General features: G+C 38.9%; 1 protein-coding gene across 5 annotated transcripts in view; it reads right to left on the bottom strand.

Annotated features, from left to right (window-relative positions):
• The window catches only part of TMOD2 (tropomodulin 2), a 48,785-nt gene that overhangs the window by 9,353 nt on the left and 18,785 nt on the right, over nt 1-20,647 (bottom strand). For all 5 annotated transcript variants that reach the window (XM_081049166.1, XM_081049165.1, XM_081049162.1 and 2 more), the window contains exons 4-9: nt 20,083-20,205; nt 17,070-17,156; nt 13,458-13,588; nt 11,805-11,912; nt 5,716-5,859; nt 326-470 (exon numbers count right to left, since the gene is read on the bottom strand). In XM_081049166.1, coding sequence (XP_080905292.1) covers nt 326-470; nt 5,716-5,859; nt 11,805-11,912; nt 13,458-13,588; nt 17,070-17,156; nt 20,083-20,205 — 738 coding nt within the window. The remainder of the gene's footprint in view (nt 1-325; nt 471-5,715; nt 5,860-11,804; nt 11,913-13,457; nt 13,589-17,069; nt 17,157-20,082; nt 20,206-20,647) is intronic.

Raw genomic sequence — 20,647 nt, 5'->3', positions numbered from 1 at the left:
GTCATTGTGTCCATCTTCTGGTGCAGATAACAAGAGAGGGCGATTACATGTAAGAAGTAAGGAAAGGAGAAGCAAATACATAAAGGAAATCGAGCAAATATCAAAAGCTGTCTGGAAGAAATAAAAAAATAGTTCTTGAGAGAATGCTACAGTAAAACTCAAACACTGAAACTGATGAGGATTTCCACGGCCATGTAACATGTGCCTTTGATGAAGGGCTTGCACCCAAGGCCAGTGGAATGGTGAGAGGTTGTATCTGAAGTGGAGAAATGAATGGTCACCATGTTTTTCTCATTGCTAAAAGCATGTATTATGGCTACATTACCCAGGTCATTATTCTTTGTGATGGCAGCTGCCACCCTTGTTCGTGGCCCTTGCTTCGTAAACTGATATCCAAACTTGAGGATCCTTGAATTCTCCTCGAGCATCTGAGCAATTTCCATCTCTACGGCTGTTCCCAACTGCTGTCTCTGGTTGCAGGTGCAGACACATACACAGAACGACCAAGAAGAAAGAGGAAACAGTTACTTGCATAGGAAAGATACATGACTACTTGTTAGACAAAAAAGCAAAGAGGCAAAAGTCTCTAATTGAATGCGACAAAGTCGCTTGAGATATTTTCTCTCATGCAGTCATTTGCTCCTTATCTAGGGGCAAAAACCAACAGATAGTCATATCAGTAGCCATGCTAACCTGAAAAGACTAAACCAATTATTTATGAAGGAAAATATGATTCCAGATGTAAAATTAAAGCAAAATTAATATCTGGTGTTTCCAATTTACCCCAGTATCTGTGGTTTAAATAAAGGATGTTTTTAATAGTGAAACTGTCTTACAGCAATCAATCCTATTACTGAATTTTCTATTCCAGGATTCATATCCAAAAATAATTAAAGATCATCAAGCGATGGACCATTGTCTCTCAGCAGAGTCTCTCCAGGAAGCCTCCAAGAGGTTTAACTGTGGTTCAAACCATAGCCAGATGAATCCTCAAAAACTAAAGGGGTTAGTTACTGGGCTATAGAAAAATCCCCAAGGTTTTTAAGTTTGTGAAAAGAGGTTTTTTGTTGGTCTTTTAAGTTGAGACACAGAATAATTACAAAATTAAAAGTAGAGTTTTAAAAAACTGGCAGCACATAAAAAGAAGAACTTAAATTTAAGGAACATAGTATATTTTTTCATAATATATTCATTAAATTATTTAGAGTAAAAAGTACAGGCTTGTTTAGGAAAAGCAAACAAAAACGTGTACAAAATATAAAAGCTCTCTTCCCCTAATATTCCCATTCCTCACAGAGGAAAGCCGGTTTGGCATGTAGTATTAATCCCTGTGAACATTTTCTGGGCATTCATATCTACGTAATCACGTGTATGTCTATGCTTTTTTATCACAGAAATGTATTCTACTAGCATATTGTTCTCGCGTTTTTCACTTGACATTAAGAACACCTATTCATGGAGGTTAATATATGTTTTCCTCACCCAATACTGCATAGCATTGCATTGTAGCACTGAATCATAATTCATTTAGCTGGCTCCTAATGACCGTTACATTACTTTCAGTTTCTACTATTCCAAACCATACTGCAGTGCACTTCCCTTGCACACACAATATATCCTGGGGGCATTTCTGCAAGTGTGCTTGTAGGGCAAATTTTAGCCGGGTCCAAGCGTAAGCATATTTTAAATTTTGATATATTACTGACTTATCCTCAAAGGTTATGACAAATTTTACTTCTGCTAACAATGTTTGAGTTACTGTTTTCCCTATTCTAGACAACATCAGATATTGTCAATCTTTTCAGACATTATCAATCCAAAAGGTAAAACTTATATTTTACTTGTATATATTTAATTGATTTAATTTGCTTTTCTCAAATTACAAATAAGAACAATTTTCTCATGCATTTGTATTTCCTTTTTTTGGGGAAACTACCAATCTCTGTCATTTGCCTGTTTTTCTCCCAGGTTATAGTGCTGTGTTTTCTTTTTAAAATTGATTTGCAAATTTCCTACATATTAGGAAAATTTGCTGAAAATACTTTGCTCCGTTTGTCTTTCTTTCTTTTGATTACTTTAAAGAACTTTTTACCTTTTCATATGGTCAAATTTAACAATCTAGATTTTATGTCATGTTTAGGAAGTCTCTCTACTCCTCCTGATTTCTTCCATTTGTTTTATGATTTTATATACTGTAATATTTAAATCTTGATTTCATCTGGAATGAATTTTAGTATAAGAACGTAGAGCCTCAACTTTATTTTGTTGCAAAATGCTAGCAAATTGTCTCACTATCTTATACTTCATTCTTCTCTCAATGATTTGAAATACCAACCACTTCACTGCAAAATTCTCAGGTATACCTGATGTATTTCTGGGCTCTTACTCTGTCAGTCTATTTCTGCGCCAGTATCACGCAGTTGAATTGCTTTATAATATATTAAAATCTATATACCTTTTAAATTTGGAAAATTTAAGTATGGAATAGATGAAGGAGAAAAATTTATGGAGAAACTTTTGTGTCCTAGGCAAGTTCTAAGGCTTAATTCTTTGCTACTCATCCCTCTTTTCAACCTGTCAAACAAGTCTCTCACCAAGAAATTAACAAAATGTGACACTTCCAGTCAGAAAAGAACAATTCTAGAAATCCACAGGGTAGAGATTAGCGATCTAAGCTTTGTAGGTCTATGGGAGGAAAAGGCAGCAAAAAAGTCAAAGATACTGATTTCCTAGTTTTATGAGCAACTTTAGCTCATGACACACTTTAGAACAGTGGGACTCTATTAAGGATTGAGACTTGAGCTAAGGTTGGGGCTGCCATAGTTATGGGGCTGCCATAGTTATGGCTTATGCCCCTGGAGTGGGCTAAAGTGGTCTTATCCAAGGGCAGAAGGAGCTCATGGTGGATGTGGCTGACTGAGAGGGATGACATGGAAGTTCCTTTACTTCCCCTCACAAATTTCAAGTGTTTGGAGTCCTGCACTTGGGTAACTTGGAGGATGGGTGAGCTGATGGTGAATATGAAGGATGTAGGACCTGAAGAAAATTATATTGGGAGGGAGCATAGAAAAGAAGAAGAGAAAGTAATATAATATAAAGCATCTTCCTTTCTCAACCTGAATCTTATTTTGATTTAGGTCTTTTGTGTTGTATAAATCCAGGGTACCAAAGTGACACCAAAATTTCTCGTAATTTGAATAGTACGTTTCCCTTTTTAATTTTAAGTTACTAAATACAAAGAAAAAAAATAAATGTTTAAGAATACATTTCTTCAGATCACCTTCTGTTTTGAAGTGACCTCTTTTCTCTACTCAAATTTATTTAGCAGCTGCCCATCTGTTTCATGAATGTGCACCAGACTGTCCTTCTCATGGGGCAACTGATTAAATTATTACATATTTACCTGGAGCCCAGCCATGGCGGCGTGCCCCACCTGCCCCACTGGTGGGTTCTTAGCACGCCCTCTCTCTGGTGCAGCTGTCTAATGCAATTATGCTCACTTGGTCTCAGCAGCTGGTCCTGCCTGAAGAAACTGTCTTACAGATTGTTTTATTTCAAACCCTCCATTAGACAGATGAGGAAACTGAGATTTACTTCTAACAGTCATTGAGTCAATGAACAAAACTGTGGATGGAAATCAAGTTTTGACTCTGAATTTCCTCATTCTTGGCATAAAGCAAAGAATTTTCCTGGTTATTCTAGAACTTAATCCTCTTTCTTGTCACAAGTAAAGAGAAGCCATTTCAGAGGCATACTGGGGGACTGAAGTTGAAAAATTACACAAATCCATTCCTAGGTGACTAAAGAGGAGTGATGAGGTTAATGATTTGGAAGGGATTTAAGAGAGCAAGTTCAGACTTCATACTTCAGAGTCTATTACACAGGCATTATAAAAAGCTGCTCTATTCTAAATTATCAGGATTTCAGCTCATTCACTAGGTATAAGTTTGTCAGATTCAGCAAATAAAAATATAGGACATTCAGTTAAATTTGAATTTCAATAAACAATAAATAATTTTTTAGTATAAGTATGTCCCAAATATTTCACGAGACACATACTAAAAATTAAACGTTGCTTATCTGAAATTCAAATTCAGCTGTATTTTATCTGGCAACCCTAACTAGATAGTATTTTACAAGGAACTAGGAAGAGCGTCTAGCACATTGTTTCAGATATGGGGTTTCACAATGGCCTAAACCAACACAAAAAGTTAAATACACTTTGGAAGAAGGTATCCACTTCTGTCTTAGATCTCCTGGAAATATTTACTAAGAGCCCTCAATGTCTTCCTGACACTAGTCTATCTGATAAACACCCCTGAGCTAGCACTTCTTTTCTCTCACTTCATATTTCTCTCTAGCTTGTTTTCCTGCTCTCCCACTCCCTGATGACTCTTTTTTAATTTGCCAGCAGCTGAATACACATCAAGATACACAGCATCGAGCACCTCCTGTGTGTATTTGGTCATTCCCTTGTGCTCCCCTCCACACTTCTGCATTTGGAAAGCTGTAGCTTCCCTTCTGGGGAGTGTGAGAGTGAAGGCCACCTGTCTCCTGGCGGCCTTCCCCTGCTCCTATGGCAACAAGCCTCAGTAGGAGTCCAGGGACAGAGGACCTGCGCTCTACAACCTGCTTGTCCTGGTTAGCGAAAATGGAGAGCAGCGCTGTTCATGGCACCTGTTGGGGGTCTTCAGGCTTAGGCAAAAATCCTGGGTGGGACCCTGGGGCTTTATCAGATCTTGGAAGGGTCTAGACCAGGAAATTTCCCAGACATGTAGCGCGTAATCTCAACTGGCACGTCCCCCACTGTCCCTCCTACCTACCACCCGACAGGGGAATGCTCATCGAGCAAGTCTCCTTGCTCTATCCTCGATGGCCCTTTCTTTCTACTTTATAGAGTCTAGACCCCTCAGATTCACTAAATCTCATTGCAGACACTTCTCTGTAGCTGAAAGGGCAGGGCACAGCATCATGCTGAGAACTAAGGCTTGCTGTCTGTGGACAGAAGCCAGCTGAAGCCAGCAGAACAACTCTGGAGGCATTGCAGGCTGATGCTGGGAAAAAGAGGTCTTCAGGGGACAGGAAGTGGTGGCTCTAGGGAAAAGCAGCTTGCTTTGGCTGTTGATGAGAGCCTGAGAAATGCTGCAACAGAGCTGAGACTGTGATCAAACTGTGGGTGTGGCCTGCTAATCTAAACCAGATCATCTTCTAGAACCCAGATTCTTTTAAATGGGCTCTGTGGCCAGCATCAGACTGCAGAAGCCTGGTCTGCTCTTTCTTTCAGCTCTGGCGGCCTCCATCTAGGGACAAGGAGTCTGTCTCTGGGCATGGTCACTCTGCTTTCTCCTTATAGCCGTAGTCCCAGTAAGAGGCAAACAATAAAGCTGGGAAAGCACTGGGGTGAGATTCTGCTAAGAGGCAACAGTGATGATGGCTGAACAAAGCAGCTGTCACACTTCTGTCCCTACCTCCTCTCTTTCTCCTCTGGTGCTTGACTAGCCTAGGGCTGGGAAATGGCTGGCTCTTTATGTGCTAGGTTGCCCCACTGTGCACTGCTTAATTATTAACATGCTCTCTCCCACACACCCCACAGACCAGAAGCTGGTATAATTTACAGGAAAGCCAGCACACCAAACTGAGTGACAGAGCTGTTTCTTTTAATTCACTCCATTGTGGCATTCCCTCCTTTCACACGTACCCTGTGAGTTAGTTTACCTGGTTGTCAATCTTGATCTCCGTCAAGGTGTCATTTTCTCTCAGTGCCTCTACCAGGGCCAGGATCCCAGTTCCAGTTATAAAATTGGATTCTATGTTTAGACTTTTCAAGGTCTTGTTTACTTTCAGCATATCTGCAAAAGCCTTATTATACAAAAAATAAATAACCATTAGGGTTTCCAAAGATTTACTTCCTGAACTCCCCACCCCCAAATTAAATAGATATTTTTACAGTACTTAAAACCTTAGTTAAATCATACTTTCATCTCCAAGTAACAAAGATAATGATTTAAAACTCAAAAACAGTGTTTAGTCCAGCAGCCTAGACTTATGAATCTCACATACTATAAAACTGAAAAAAAGGAAAAAGGAAAAAAAGATGCTGACGTAAGATTACCAACTTTGTTTTGTTACATAAGGACATTTTAAAAAACCCACTGTCATCTGTTATTGTCATTTTTTTTGTTGTTGAGAAACGACATTTTAACATTAGGAAACATGTAGAAAGGATATAATCTCAGAATTATTTTATTTTGTCCCTTTTATTATGAATGGATAAAAAACTTTACAATTGACTAGCATTAGGGGACTACTGATTTTGTCACATCATCAGGTCATCTAGAAATCAGAGTTCCTCAAAGACAACTTTTGGAACAAAGTCACCACTCAGAGTGGCAAACCCTCTGGAGACTCCTAGTTCAAGCCCACAGACTGCACACATGCATCTGTCTGTTCACCTTGCTCCCAAAGTTTTCCACTTCATAAAGAAAAGATAAAATTTTTAAGTGACTGGAACTCTCACGGTACAAGAAAACAAAAAAGGGGGGCCATTATCTTGAAGAACTGCTAAAATACAGGAAATAGAAAGATTGGTGGAGAAATTAGCACAAAGTTGCCTGCGATACCAGGGGTTAAGTCCCAACTGGGGCATTTCATTAAAGAACTGCCTAAGGAACACATGTAACAACTAGAGCAGATGGACAGCACACTACCCTTCCCTCAACTTCCTGGAAAGAGAGTAACTGCCAGCACAACTATCAGGGAAAAATCTTCCTGGAAGAGCCTCTCGTGAGGGTGCTAGGACCTGAGAGAGAAGCAGTGCAGAAACCGAGGCACCTCCAGACCATCACCAGATAGTGTCAGTGAAAGGGGGAGAGGCAGCTATGCCCAGGATTGAAATTTATGGAAATCTACCCTACAGGACAACATGACATAGAGAGAACAAATATTGTTCCAGGAACAGAAACAAATGTATTTACTCTAATTGTTCTTCTCCCTTTCTCACCCAAAACTAGATAAAAGAAAGAGAATACACTATATCCATAAAATAAATACTATTATGAAACAAAAGAGAAATAAGAACAAGAAAACGTTTTGAAAATTTAACATAATACATTGAAATAAAGAAAAGTAATAAGTATCAGAATTATAAAATGAGCATGGCTAAAGACCAAGCTGGTGAGCTAGAAGATAAAGCTGAGGATATTTCCAAGAACATAGAGGAAAAAGATGGAGATAGAAAACATAAGGGAAATGTTAAGAGATATGGAGGAAAGCTACAGAAGATCAGAATTCATCAGAGTTTCAAAAGGAGTACGACAACAAAAAAACAACAGAAAGGAAGAAACTATAAAATAGGGAAAAACTTCCCACCATTGAAGAAAGCTACAAGTCTTTACCTGAAAGAACACACTGGAGGCTGAGAAGAATGAATAAAAAGACTCATAAATGGGTACAAATAAAATTTCAGAACTCTAATGGAAAAGAGAGAGTCCTAGAAGTTTCTAGCAAGAAAAAATGTTACTTATAAAGAAAGAAAAATCAGATCTACATTAGTGACTAGACTGTAAGGCCCATGAAAACAGAGATTTATATATTTATATAGCCAGATAATTGTAAATGCTGGTAACAAGTTTTAAATTTTGGAGTCAATCTATATACATAACGTAAAATATAATGACCTACGATACATAAAGTTCAAGTGTGTAAAGATAATAGAATAACTACAATTTAGCGGTAGAAGGAGCGATAGAAGGTAGAATGAGTATAAAAATGCCCCTATCTTTTCTAATGCAAGACCAAAAATTATCTAAGGTGATAAATTAAAAATACAAATATATGTAGATCTGTGTTTTTCTACCTTGGCTACATATTGAAATGACCCAGAAGCCTTTAAAAAACATACCAATGCTTGGGCCCCACCCCAGATGAATTAAATCAGCATCTCAGGTGGTGGCCTGAACAGCTGCATTTTTTAAAAGCTCTGCAGGTGACTAATGTCCATCCAGGATTGACAGCCACTTTAATTAAAGTCATAAAGGCAACAACTAGAAGAATGAAAAACAAACTAATAGTGATTGCTCTGGGGGAACAGAACAAGGAACTTCTAAATTATTTACATTGTTTTATGGAGGAAAAAACAGGAAGAAGGAAGAAGAGAAGGAATCCAACTTGAGACAAGTACAGGGTTTCTCAGCTTTGGCACTATTGACATTTGAGGCAGGTAATTCTTTGTTGTGGGAGGTTGTACTGTGTATTATGGGAGAATTAGCAGCCTCTGAGATCCACCAAATGCCAACAGTGCCCCTCCCAGTCATGACAACCAAAAATATCTGCAGGCACTGCCAAATGTGCCCTGGAGGGCAAAACTGCCCTGAGGTGAGAACCACCTGACTAGAAGAATAATCCTGAGTATTAGTCAAGCGGTCCCTTGACCTACAAAGAGAGCTCAAAGATTTGGACTGACATCATTGTACACCATGTAAATGAAAGCACATTTATTCAGGGCCTGGTCTTTAATTAGAATTAAATGTACACATTTTAATTAGAGCACCAGAAGGGAATGCATCAGGCCTTTCCGTATGGATGCTCCAAGCTTTGGGATTTACTTTCATTATTAGAATCCAACTGTCAGAGCAATTACGCCTTTATAAAAAAGTTGTAGGACCTCCTGGCAAGCAGCCAGGATCTTGCCAATTTCTTTTAAACTTGAGAAAACACTTTTCTCATACTGAACAAAACAGGAGAGACTCAGCCAAGCATAACCCTGGGCTGTAGGCCCAAGTTCGTCAGTTCAGCAAATATTTGAGCATCTATTACATGTGCTGGCAATAATAACATTAGTAAAATAAAGATTAGATTTATTAAATGTTACAGAAATCATTAGAGTAGAAATACATTTTTAAAGAGAAGGTTTTGTTTCTGTACTTTACTGTATTGTATGAAAATGCAGTTTTCTGCACTGTCCAAACCTGTGCCATCCAAATGGTAGCCACAAGACACATGTGGCTATTGAGCCCTTTAAAAATGGCTGGTCTGAATTGAGACGTGTTGTAAATGTAAAACAAACACCAGATTTCAAAGACGTAGTATGAAAAAAAGTTAGGTAAGATACCATAGTATATTTTCAACTTACATTTTGAAATAATATATTGGATATATTGGTTTAAGTAAAATACATTATTATAATTAATTTAATCTATTTCTTTTTGTTTTTTTAATATAACTACTAGAAAATTTTAAATTATACATGTGGATCACATTTGTGGCTGTCATTTTTTTTTTATTGCACAGTCCTGTACTAAATTCTTGATTTTTATGGCATCTTTGTTAATAATAATAGCATTTTTTATATATTTGGGCTTTTCCTCTATATTAGCATTCAGTGAGGGCAAGTTCCATCAATACTCACTTCTATAGATGTGGTTATATGGAAGTACTTGGTGCATGGTGAACTAAACTTGATTATAGGTCACTTAAATTTACTTGGAGTGGCCACATGCTGTGTAATCTTAGTTAAGTTACTCAACCTCTCTGAGCCTCAGTTGCCTCATCTGTAAAATTCTCATAATGCTAACTCACAGAAACATAGCTTGTCTACATTCACAATGATCCCACAAGTGCCTCGTGGAATCAGTTTTTGAAACTTAATAGGAAAATGTCTTGAAGCTCTTTGCTTTGATGTTGATTTTTCTTTCTTAACAGCAAGTCTAAAGATCTCTATTGCCTGTGAGGTAATCAGCCAGTTTTCGACTTATAGAAAGGTTCTTTCCTGACAAATGGCATAGATGACAGGGAAATCATCTGGGGGCAGCAAGGTGAGAGGTGGGCTATCCAGGAATAGAGCCGAATGAGGCCAATAGAGGCTTTTCTCTTCACACCCTTAGGGATAGCAATTATTCCTCACAATTATATGGTGTGTTTGTCACATGGTATGCATTCAGCTCATAGCTGTTGTATTAACAACAGTATCAAAGGGATTATTATACTCAGAATTTATTTAGTTCACTTCCCAAGTTATCTACTTGACCTAGAGTAGAAGTTAGATTATTTACTAGTAGACCCTGGACTATAAACTATCCCCATCCCTGCCATTTTACTGTAAATAATATATTAAATAGCAGTGAGAAATCATTCCTTTATTTATCCCTTTAGTCACTTACATACAAAATGTATTGTGAACATTTTTGCTTTATTGGAAACAAATCTACTAAAAGGCAGAGGTTATACAAAATCAAACACAGCTAAGAATCTTTAAATTGCTAATTTCACCTTACCAATGATCTAGTTGTGCTCTTTTGCTATTTTAACGATTGGTTTCAAATTCAAAACTACTTTCAAACTACAAATTTAGATATGTAATAATTGCTGGTAAAAACATCAATTTTGTAGTTTAGTCCCTCTTTTACATGAGTGCTTACTTCAAGTTTACTGTTATCATCATGGAAATATTCTCTATGCTGAGGGGCTGGAGGGCACATTCATTCGTTCATTTAATAAGTATTTTCAAACATCTACTCTGCACCAGTACTGTAAGAGGTCGTCATCACTTTCATGTTCTCTATTTTTTTTACCTTTCATTTATTTTAAGTGTTTTTCCAGGACTCATCAGCTACAAGTCAAGTAGTTGTTTCAATCCAGTTGTGGGGGGCGCAGCTCACAGTGGCCCATGTGGGGATTAAACCGGCAACCTTGTTGTTTAAGAGCACCGCGCTCTAACCAACTGAGCTAACTGGCTGCCCCCATGTTGTCTATTTTTAAGGGTATTTTAGACCTTCCAAAAGACACGTTACTTTAAATCACATCATCAAGTCAAGAAAACTTTTGGCTTTTTTTAGCTTTATTCAAGGGCTGAGCATCAGATGCTGTAGAACCAACCACAGGTTGATGCTTAGGCTCCTGATAACTGACATTTTAGCAAATGTTTGACAGCGAGGCATTGTGTGTAAATATAGCGTAGCTTGATGGTTAAGCATCTAGTTGTGAAACCAGAAAGACCTAGTGGTGACTCCTGACGCTGCTGCTTACTGGTTGTGTTACCTTGAAAAATTAATTCACCTCTCTGAACCTCAGATTGCTCATTTGTTAAAGTAGGAACTAGTAATAGTACGTCCCTTATAGTAGTATAGTGAGGATTAGGTGAGACGTGTGTAAAGCATAGAGATCAGTGCTAGAATTTACTAATTGCTCAAAAAATGTTAGTTATTAATAGGACTAACACTGATGATGGTGATGACAGCTGTATTTACGTGGGTCAAGGGCTTCCATATGTAGCTGAATTATCTGAAGTGGATAGAAGGGCTTTTGGTTTTCTTTTTTTCTTCATATTCATGTTGATAGTGTCAAACAAAAAATGTTCTAAGATTTGGTTGTTAAAATATTTTTGAAACATAGTAATCCATTTCAAAAACTAAAATGAAATACACTTTAATATTTTTATATGTGCCAAGTTCCTGTAGGATTTGGGGGTGTTGTAATATCCATTGATCGTGACAGAATGTTACTGTAGATGCAAAAGTTTCAGAAAAGTTGTACTAAGCCCAGAACAGAATCTAAATATTTATTTAGCTAAATGCCTAAACTAATCTTGTTTCTTTTTCTTAAAAGTGTAATGCTAACAAAACTCTAGTTAATTCAAAGTGCTTGACCACTGGGTTCTATTTCACTGTCTCTGTATAACTAACTTTGTTTATTAACTGTGCAGAAAATAAATTTACTAGATCTAAAAATTGTTAATGGATCAAACAAATTAGAAGGAGTTTCTAATGAATTAAATATTTTCCTGTTATATTTCTGAGAATTTTACTCACAATCGCTACTGGGTCATTGCTGCGGGTTGCAGCCAGGCTGAACTTCATTACATGAGTGTTAGTCTCCAGAGCCTTCGCAAATTCCTTCAGGGTTGGAATTGGAATGTTCTAAGATGGGAAAGATACAGACAGTTGATGAACCAATTGGCAGCACTCCCACCCCAACCTAAGGATCCACAGCTTTCAAATACTTTATATGTTTAGATGGCTAATTGCATGATATCCCTCTAAAAGACATTCATCATCCATCTTCCAGCAACCAAGCCATCCCTAGCAACCGCAACACTAGTCCAATAAGGGAATCTAATACAATAGGACATTCTGACATCACCTTGCTGTTTACTAACCAAGGAATTATGCACATACCTTGAAGAAGGAATAACCCTCTTCTTCTTTTTCATTCTCTATATTCTAACCAGACTGAGCTATTTGCTATTTTTTTTTAATTAACCATGATCTTTCTCTCCTCCATACCTTTAGACATGCTTTTCCCTTTGCCTGGAAATTCCTTTGTCCCTTTCTCTGATTAATTCCTATTCACCTTTTAAAACTCAGCTGAAAGATCACCTCCTTTGTTTATTGGCTCTCCTAGGCAGGATCAAAATTTTCCTTAACTGCAGTTCCATAACACTTGGGGACTTCCCACATCGTGCTGTAATTATTTCTTTAGTGTTTTTCTCCTAATACAAGTTCTTCAGAATAAAGACCATGTATCTTACTCCCTCTTCTACAGCACTTAGCACAGTACTGACCACTGAGGAGGTAGACAATACGGGGCGTGGCTAGAGGTTGACGTGAGTCCTAGATGTGCTGCAGACTATATCTGTGACTGTAGGCAACTTAACCTCTTTAAGTCCTACTAAAGATTAAATGAGATAATGAGTTCAAGTATTTCGCAAAAGATCTGGTACATAGTGAATACTCAATATTGGTTATTATTATTAAATGCCAGAAGTTGGCCCAAAAAGAATAAACAAAACAGATGTCAGACAATGTTCTCTCTCTCTCTCTCTCTCTCTCTCACTCTCTCTCTCTTTCTCACACATACACATATTTTTCCTCTCTCTACTGCCAAATAGAATAAACTAGAAGTGACTTCAGAGAATAGGTTATAAAAGGCATTATGGCTTCCTACTTGCCCTCTTTCTCTTGGATCACTCACTGTGGGGGAAGCCAGCTGTCATGATGTGAGGACACTCAGGCAGCCCTATGGAGAGGGCCATGTGGTAAGAAACTGGGGCTTCCTGCCAACAGCCGCTTGAGTGCGCCATCTTGGAAGCACGTCCTCGGGCCCTAGTCACTACAGCCTCATTGAGACACTGAGCCCCCGATTACCCAGCTAAGCCACTTCCTGATTCCCATATTCAGAAACTGTGTGAAATAATAAATGTTTTAAGCCTCTAAGTTTTGGAGTAATTTTGTATTCAGCAATAGATAACCAAACACTATGTTTCACATAACTATTGTGCTTCTTTTCAAAGAATTCTAGAAATCACTCTTTTGTTAAACCCACTTCTTTTGAATAGGCTATCTTGCCTCAAACTTAGTGACTCAAAGGACTGCAAACAGGTGTAAAAGCAGGTAATCAATCATGTCCATTGTTTTTTGAACTCATGATAAATCAAGTGACTGACAACAATCATAATGAAATACCTTAATGTTGTTGAGATTGACTTCTTGCAGGCTGGGGTCATTGGCTTTCATCTGCTGCAGACTTACTTCTACATTTGTGGGATTGGGTGGTTCCTCAAATATAGGCTTGACCTTTTCACCTTTGACCACATCTGAGAAACAAGTTTTAATTTTTTTAAAAAATGTAAGAGGTCTCCTGTCAAAATCACTCCCCAAAATGACCTTTCTTTCATATGCTCTGATTCCAATAATACTTTAATATCAATGACAGCAAGCTTATTTTCAACTAAGCAAGCGTGAGAATGGTATGGCTCTGAGTTACAGTTTCAAAGATATATGTTTCTCAACCACCATCAGAAGAAGGCTCAGTAGTTGACACTGCATGGAGTCAACAGTGTAGAAGGCCCTACAGCAAAATCAACCCCCCCAAAAAACATCCCTGGTCAGTTATTGCTGCTCCATATAGACCTCTTTCAGACTATAATAAACAAATCCCAAGACCTGAGATGCAAAAAAGAAATGCTAAGATGCAAAAATGAATACATAAAGATATACATTCAAGGAGGCTCACTGATGTATTACTTGGGACAGTAAAACATGATTAAAAAAAGGTACATCAATAGGAAAATGGTTAAATAAATTATAGCAAAATCACATAATAAGATGCTATTCATTAAAAGAATGAGGTAAACCTACAGGTACTGATAAGAGAACCACAATTTGAAAAAAAGTTTAGTGAAAAATGAAATACATATAAACCTGACAAAACCTGTACAAGATTGGTATAAGGAAAACTACAAAATTCTATTGAAAAACAAAAACAAAAACAAAAACCAAAAAAAAGAAGCACTAAATGGAGAGATATTCCACGTTCACGGATAGGAAGAGTGACTATTGTTAAGATGTCAGTACATCCCAACTTGACCTACAGCTTCAGTAAAATCCCGGTCAAAATCCCAGCAAGTTACTTTGTCAATATTAACAAAGTCTAAAGTTTATATGGAGAAGCAAAATACCCAGAACAGCTAACACGATATTGCAAGAGAAGAACGAAGTTGGAGGACTGACACTACCTGATTTTAAGACTTACTATAAAGCTACAGTAATCAGGACAGTGTAGCATTTGTGAAAGAATATGCAAAGAATCAATGGAACAGAGTACAGCCCCCAAATAGACCCACATACATAGTCGACTGATTTTTGACAAAAGAGCAAAGACAATGCACTGGAGAAAAGATGGTCTTTTTAGCAAATGGGTGCTGAAACAACTGGACATCCACATGCAAAAAAAAAACACAAGAAACAAAAAAAAAGAATGCTGACAAAACTTACACTTTTACAAAGATTAACTCAAAATGGATCACAGACCTAAATGTAAAATGCAAAACTATAAAACTCCTAGAAGATAACAGAATAAAACCTAGATGACCTGGGTTTGGTGATGAATTTTTAGATATAACACCAAAGGCATAAAGCATGAAAGAAAGAATTGATAGGCTAGACTTCATTAAAATTAAAACTTTCTTCTCTGCAGAAAATACTGTCAGCAGAATAAGCAGATGAACAACAGACCGGAGAAAATACTTGCAAATGACAAATCTGATACAGGATTATCCAAAATACATATGAAGGACTCTTAAAACTCAACAATGAGAAAACAACCTAATTAAAAATGGGCCAAAGACCTTAACAGACACCTCACCAAAGATGATATACAGATGGCAAACATATGAAAACATGCTCCACATCATATATCCTCAGGGAAATGCAAATTAAAACAACGAGATACCACTACACACCTATTAGAACAGTCACAATCTAGAACACCAACAAAACCAAATGCTGGAGCAACAGCAATTCTCATTCTTTACTGGTGAGAACACAAAATGATACTGACATTTTAGAAGACAGTTTGGTGGTTTCTTACAAAACTAAACATACTCCTACCACATGCTCCAGTAATCATGCTCCTTGATATTGATCCAAAGAAGTTGAAAACTTAAGTCTACACGAAAACCTGCACATGAATGTTTATAGCAGCTTTACTCATCACTGCTAAAACCTGGAAGCAACCGAGATGTCCTCCAGTAGATGAATGGATAAATAAACCGTGGTCACCAGATAATGTTATCTTCTTCAGCAGTGAAAAGAAATGAGCTATTGAGCCATGAAACGACACGGAGGAACCTTAGATGAATATTACTAAGAAGCCAGGCTGAATAGGCTACATACCGCATGATCCCAACTACATGACATTCTGGAAAAGGCAAAAATATGGAAACAGTAAAAATGTCAGCGTTTGCCAGAAGTTGGGGGGGGGGGGATGAATAGGCAGAGCACAGAGGATTTTTAGGGCAGTAAAATTGTTCTGTATGATACTATAATGGTGAATACATGTCATTATACGTACATTTGTCCAAACCCATAGAATGTAAGACATCAAGAGTGAACCCTAATATAAAGTATGAACTTTGGGTGATAATGATACGCCAACACAGGTTCATCAATTGTAACACATGTACCACTTGGCACAGGATATTGATAATGGGGGAGGCTATGCATGTGAAAGGGCAGGGGGTATATGGGAAATCCCTGTGACTTCCTTTCAATTTTACTGTGAACCTAAAACTGCTCTAAAAAAATAACATCTCAAAAAGAGTTAATGATATGTATGTGTATGTGTAAAAGCCCAGAAGGGTATACATCAAACTTTTCATAGTAAACATGTTGTCAGAATGTTACCCTTTGACATTGAAGCTAAAATGGATGAACATTTTTCATCTCTATGCATAAGAAATCAGAAAGAAAATAAAAGGAATATTGCTCGTTGTCTGGGTAAATTACCCAGTATAAATGATGATCTATAAATATGCTGCTGAGACTAGAAAGCATTTCCCAAGTTTCCATCAAAGAGAATAAAATATGATTAATCTTAGAAAAGCTGTGCTCTTCGGCGAGTTTTCACAGCACCTGGATCATATTACACCAAAAACTACCCGACTATTGTTCCATCCCCACCACAGGCAGGGACCATCTTTGTACCGAAGTCTAGAACACACTAACACATAGTAGGGATTTAGTAGATGACTGCCGTGTAAGTGGGAAGAGTCCAATGACCAGTACACATACCCAGGCAATGGTGACATAGAAGACCGTAGTCTGGAATTTTCTGTGCCAGTAATTCCATGCCTGTGTGTTTTTCATGCTCTTTGGTGGAAGTGAGTATTCAAACTCTAATGACAAGCATCCATTATTGAGACAAACAGACACTCAAATGGAGACAAGAACTTATCTAAGATACTGAAAGTCTGTTCACATTCTATGCTGACTACGAAAGCTCTTTATCAGCAATTTTACCTTTTGCCTAAGCAGAGGCACTAAGAGACTGTGTTCTGGACAAAACAACTGATTGTTACTAGTTACACTGCCTGATACAGCTCCCATTATCAGCACCTCTATTCTGGTTTCATTGCCCAGAGCCCAGTGATCCTTGGTGAACTGACAAAGCCACCTTCAAAGCCTGCAGGAGAGAGGTATGGACTCACTAGGAGGCCCGGTCAACAGGCCTCTCTCCTCCCAGCAAACCTGGAGGTTCCCAAGTCTCACAGAACCACAGATTCCACGTCAGCTTACTTCTCACAGGCCCTTTGCCACCTTTAGTGCTGGTTGTTTCTTCATCAAACTTTGGATTATTGAGCAAATTGTGAACTCCAAGGACAGCTGAAAGCAAAGAAAATCAGTGAATAAACATTAAGCTTGGGAAAGCACTTAGGATGTCCACACTGTTAATTTGTTCTTTGAAAAACAATTCTTCATATCATAAAGGTAAGTCTCTAAGACCCCCTTGCCTTGCATGGTGTGTGGCACATGTATTGAATTAAATAAGTTTATAAAAAAACCTCCTCCTTCCAACACCACCAGCAATCTTCACAGGTCCTTCTACATCTAGACATGTGGAATCATTTAGGATCTGAGGGACAGCGGTCTAGTAATGTCCCCAAATTACTGAAAATCTGCTGAGACTTCCTCGTGAAGCAGATTTAACTCTTCAGTGTTCTCATCTGTAAAATGTGAGTGTAGGACTGAGTCGAAGGATGCTTTAAGATGTAACATTGTATAGATGACAACATGTATTTTTCCAGAGGCAAAGAGCAGAAAGATCACGGGCCTCTTTGAAAGTAAGCCTCACCAAAAGGAGTTGTCCTTTTCCCACCTAGAGCATCCCAGGGTGGGAAATAAAAGACAAGATGTCAGCAATAAAAGGTCCCACGAGCATGCTGAGATTTTGAGTCTCCTGTATTACATGGAACTTGCACCAGGAGGCAGCAAAGTATGCGACAAACAGCACTGAGGGAGAATGAACACTGGCAGGCTGAAGCTGCTCGTGCCCCCCAGGCTTTCCCTTTGATGATGAAATTACAGGTGAGGAATTACAGGTGGCCACCTGGTGAAGGATTCTAGAATAGATAATCTGTCAACAGGCGCAAGAGACACACCTCTGAGCTCCTTGGCAGCTGTACTGTCATCTCCACGTTAGAAGGAGGGAGGACGCCAGCTCACCACCCGCAAAAACAAGTATTTAGGGCCAGCAAGTCCAGGGTTTCAGAGATGCAAGCAGGAGCAGTGAGACAGAGTTTGAATCCTGACTCCGTCATGGACTACCTGTGTCACTTGAGAAGCTACTAATAACCTCTGAGCCTTAGTTTCCCTACCTGTAAAATAGGGATAATGATTATACTTTATCTACTACGAAGATTAAATGACTTCTTGTGTGTCAGGCAATGTTCTAAGTGTTTCACAGATGCTTGCCATCGCGTTTCTGGAATTGTCTAGGGAGAAGATACCCTAATGGATAAACACAGGCCACTGTGACCATCCAGCAAACATATCTTGCTTTGGCACCACACTCATTCAGTAACTTCTAATTTTAATTTGGCTCCCATTGCCAAGTTTTTGTTTTAGTTTTATCTGTTTCCTATGAATCTGGCTAGTGGATCAGTCCCCGCCACCTGGCCCCAACCCGACTGCTGCTATACGTACTGGCAAGATCCAATCTCCAGACCAGCAGAGCCGAGAACTAGACTCTGGGTGGTAGCCATACCGAGATAGGCCACCGTGGGAGGTGCTGTCTTGGAGATAAACTGCTAAACATGATGAACCATCTGTCTTTCTGCTCTTGGTCTTCCACAGTAACACGGGCAGAGTGTGGATACTCTTTCTTATCTACACCTTTAGTGTTGGCAGCCCGTTCACTCATTGGAGCTGCTCTTAATTTTCCAGAGAGAGCAATTCCAGAGCAGATGCTGCCAGCCGCCCCCAGCCAGCTTCCGTTGAGTGCTGTGGGAGCACCTGATGAGGGAAGGAGGTTGAGTAAAGATGACAACAGTTTTTTATTGGGATAATCTCCTGGATTTTATGGTATCGATTTCAGAATCTAGTATCTTCCAAGTGATAGGTGATTTTCTCTTTCTCCTTTCTTAGGCATTTCCTGGGAATTCCAGCCCAGCTCTGCATGCTCCCTTTGGGCAATTCCCATAGAGACCAGGAGGCAGCCCTTGGGAGGAGCAGTAACCATGATAGGATCCCTCCACAGCAACCACAGGGCTAAGAAGACTGGTCGCTGCAAAACACCTTCTGAACTGGTGACGCAGGTGCCTCGACTCCCGCAGTGACTTCTGAGCGGGGTTCAAAAATGTGTACTTAATACTGACCACTGATATTACTACAAAGGAATTAAAATGCAGCAGAAATAGTTTGCATGCTACTAGAATAAGGCATAGCTAGTTCTCCTGGGAGGAAAGAGATTATAATAACATTTCCCTCCCAATGGAATAAAAATGTGATAATTCTTGCTAAAGCTGCAGATTGTTTTTTAAAGTACCTCTCTCCTGGAGTGACCTAATGACTCTAACAATCCCAATTTCCATCTCATTCGATAATAGACACATCCCATTAGTGCACAGATATGCTGGTATATACATGGAACCTTTCCTGAAGGATGTAAAAGAAATGGGAGGGGAACCAAGTAATCAGGGTGACAGACTTCCTTTTCAGTACATATTCCTTTGTACGATTTGGGCTTTTTCTATCTGCATGTATAACCAATTCAAATAATAATAAAATAATTATTATGTTGTTGCTATTCTTAAGAAAACTAGAAAAAAGTGAGCAGATTGGGCTGAATATAGACTCACCTTACTGGGTGAGTGTAACAGAAAATTACTCCTGCTCCCCAGTTAGGCTAACAGACCTCTTAATGGGAGTGAGTGGGGAAGAACAAGAAGTTCATGGAAAATTTGTGAGGATAAAATGTAGTAAAATGGCAAATGCGAAAGCTCCTTAGGAAGCATAAGGGCTGTTATTTTATTGTTGAAGTTCTCCACACTCCTTCATCTTTACTCTTGTTAATTCCTCAAACTCCTGAGTTTTGTAGGATGGGTATTATTGTGGCATTTTACAACTGAAATACAGCAGAATGCTTGCTCAGAGAGGATAAGTCACTGCATGAACTCTTATAGCTAGCTACGTAATGGCTGACGTCACCCTGGCATTATAATAATTATCAGTAGCTATCGAGAAGCACAAAGGTTACTGCTGTGGAGGTCACAGAGTCAGACAGGAAAGTGTCCCAGAGCTGAGGACTAACCTGCAAGATCGTAGAGTTCAGTGTCAGAGGCGCTGGCCAAAGCTTCTTCCAGTTCTGGGTCAAGGGTCACTTTTTCTTCTTTACGGATTTCTATGGGCTTTTCTTTGGGGATAAAGACTCTCCCTTTAAATTAAAAGAAAAACGAAAACCATTGCACACTGCTGCCTTATTGTAGGGTAAATGGACTGACCAGAGAATGCAGCTCTGGCCATTAAGCGCTGTCATTAAGCCATTGCACATCCAACCAGGATTCCTTAATTGCTGGGAAGATGCCAATATCAATAACCCACAAGCAAAGGGAAGGAAAGTCAGAGGAGGAATCCTTCATTTTGCGATGCGGTGATCCAAGGAGCCTACAGATAGTTTTTCAACACAGGACAACGGTGGCCCCTCTCCTTCTCTCCCCTCTTTTGCCCTCCCTCCCATCGATCAGCAGCACTGCCCTTAGACCTGGGCAAGAGGTCCCTGTCATGAACCCCACACTTTAGAGGGCCCAACTCTGGTCTCCTCTGGCTGCTCCTTCCCTCCCCACACACACACTGCTTCTGCCTCACTGAGGGAAGAG

Source organism: Rhinolophus hipposideros (genome assembly GCF_964194185.1).
Source record: "Rhinolophus hipposideros genome assembly, chromosome: 5".
NCBI lineage: Eukaryota > Metazoa > Chordata > Mammalia > Chiroptera > Rhinolophidae > Rhinolophus > Rhinolophus hipposideros.
The sequence above is the reverse complement of the archived record's forward strand: the minus strand, read 5'-3'. Positions and strand labels throughout refer to the sequence as shown.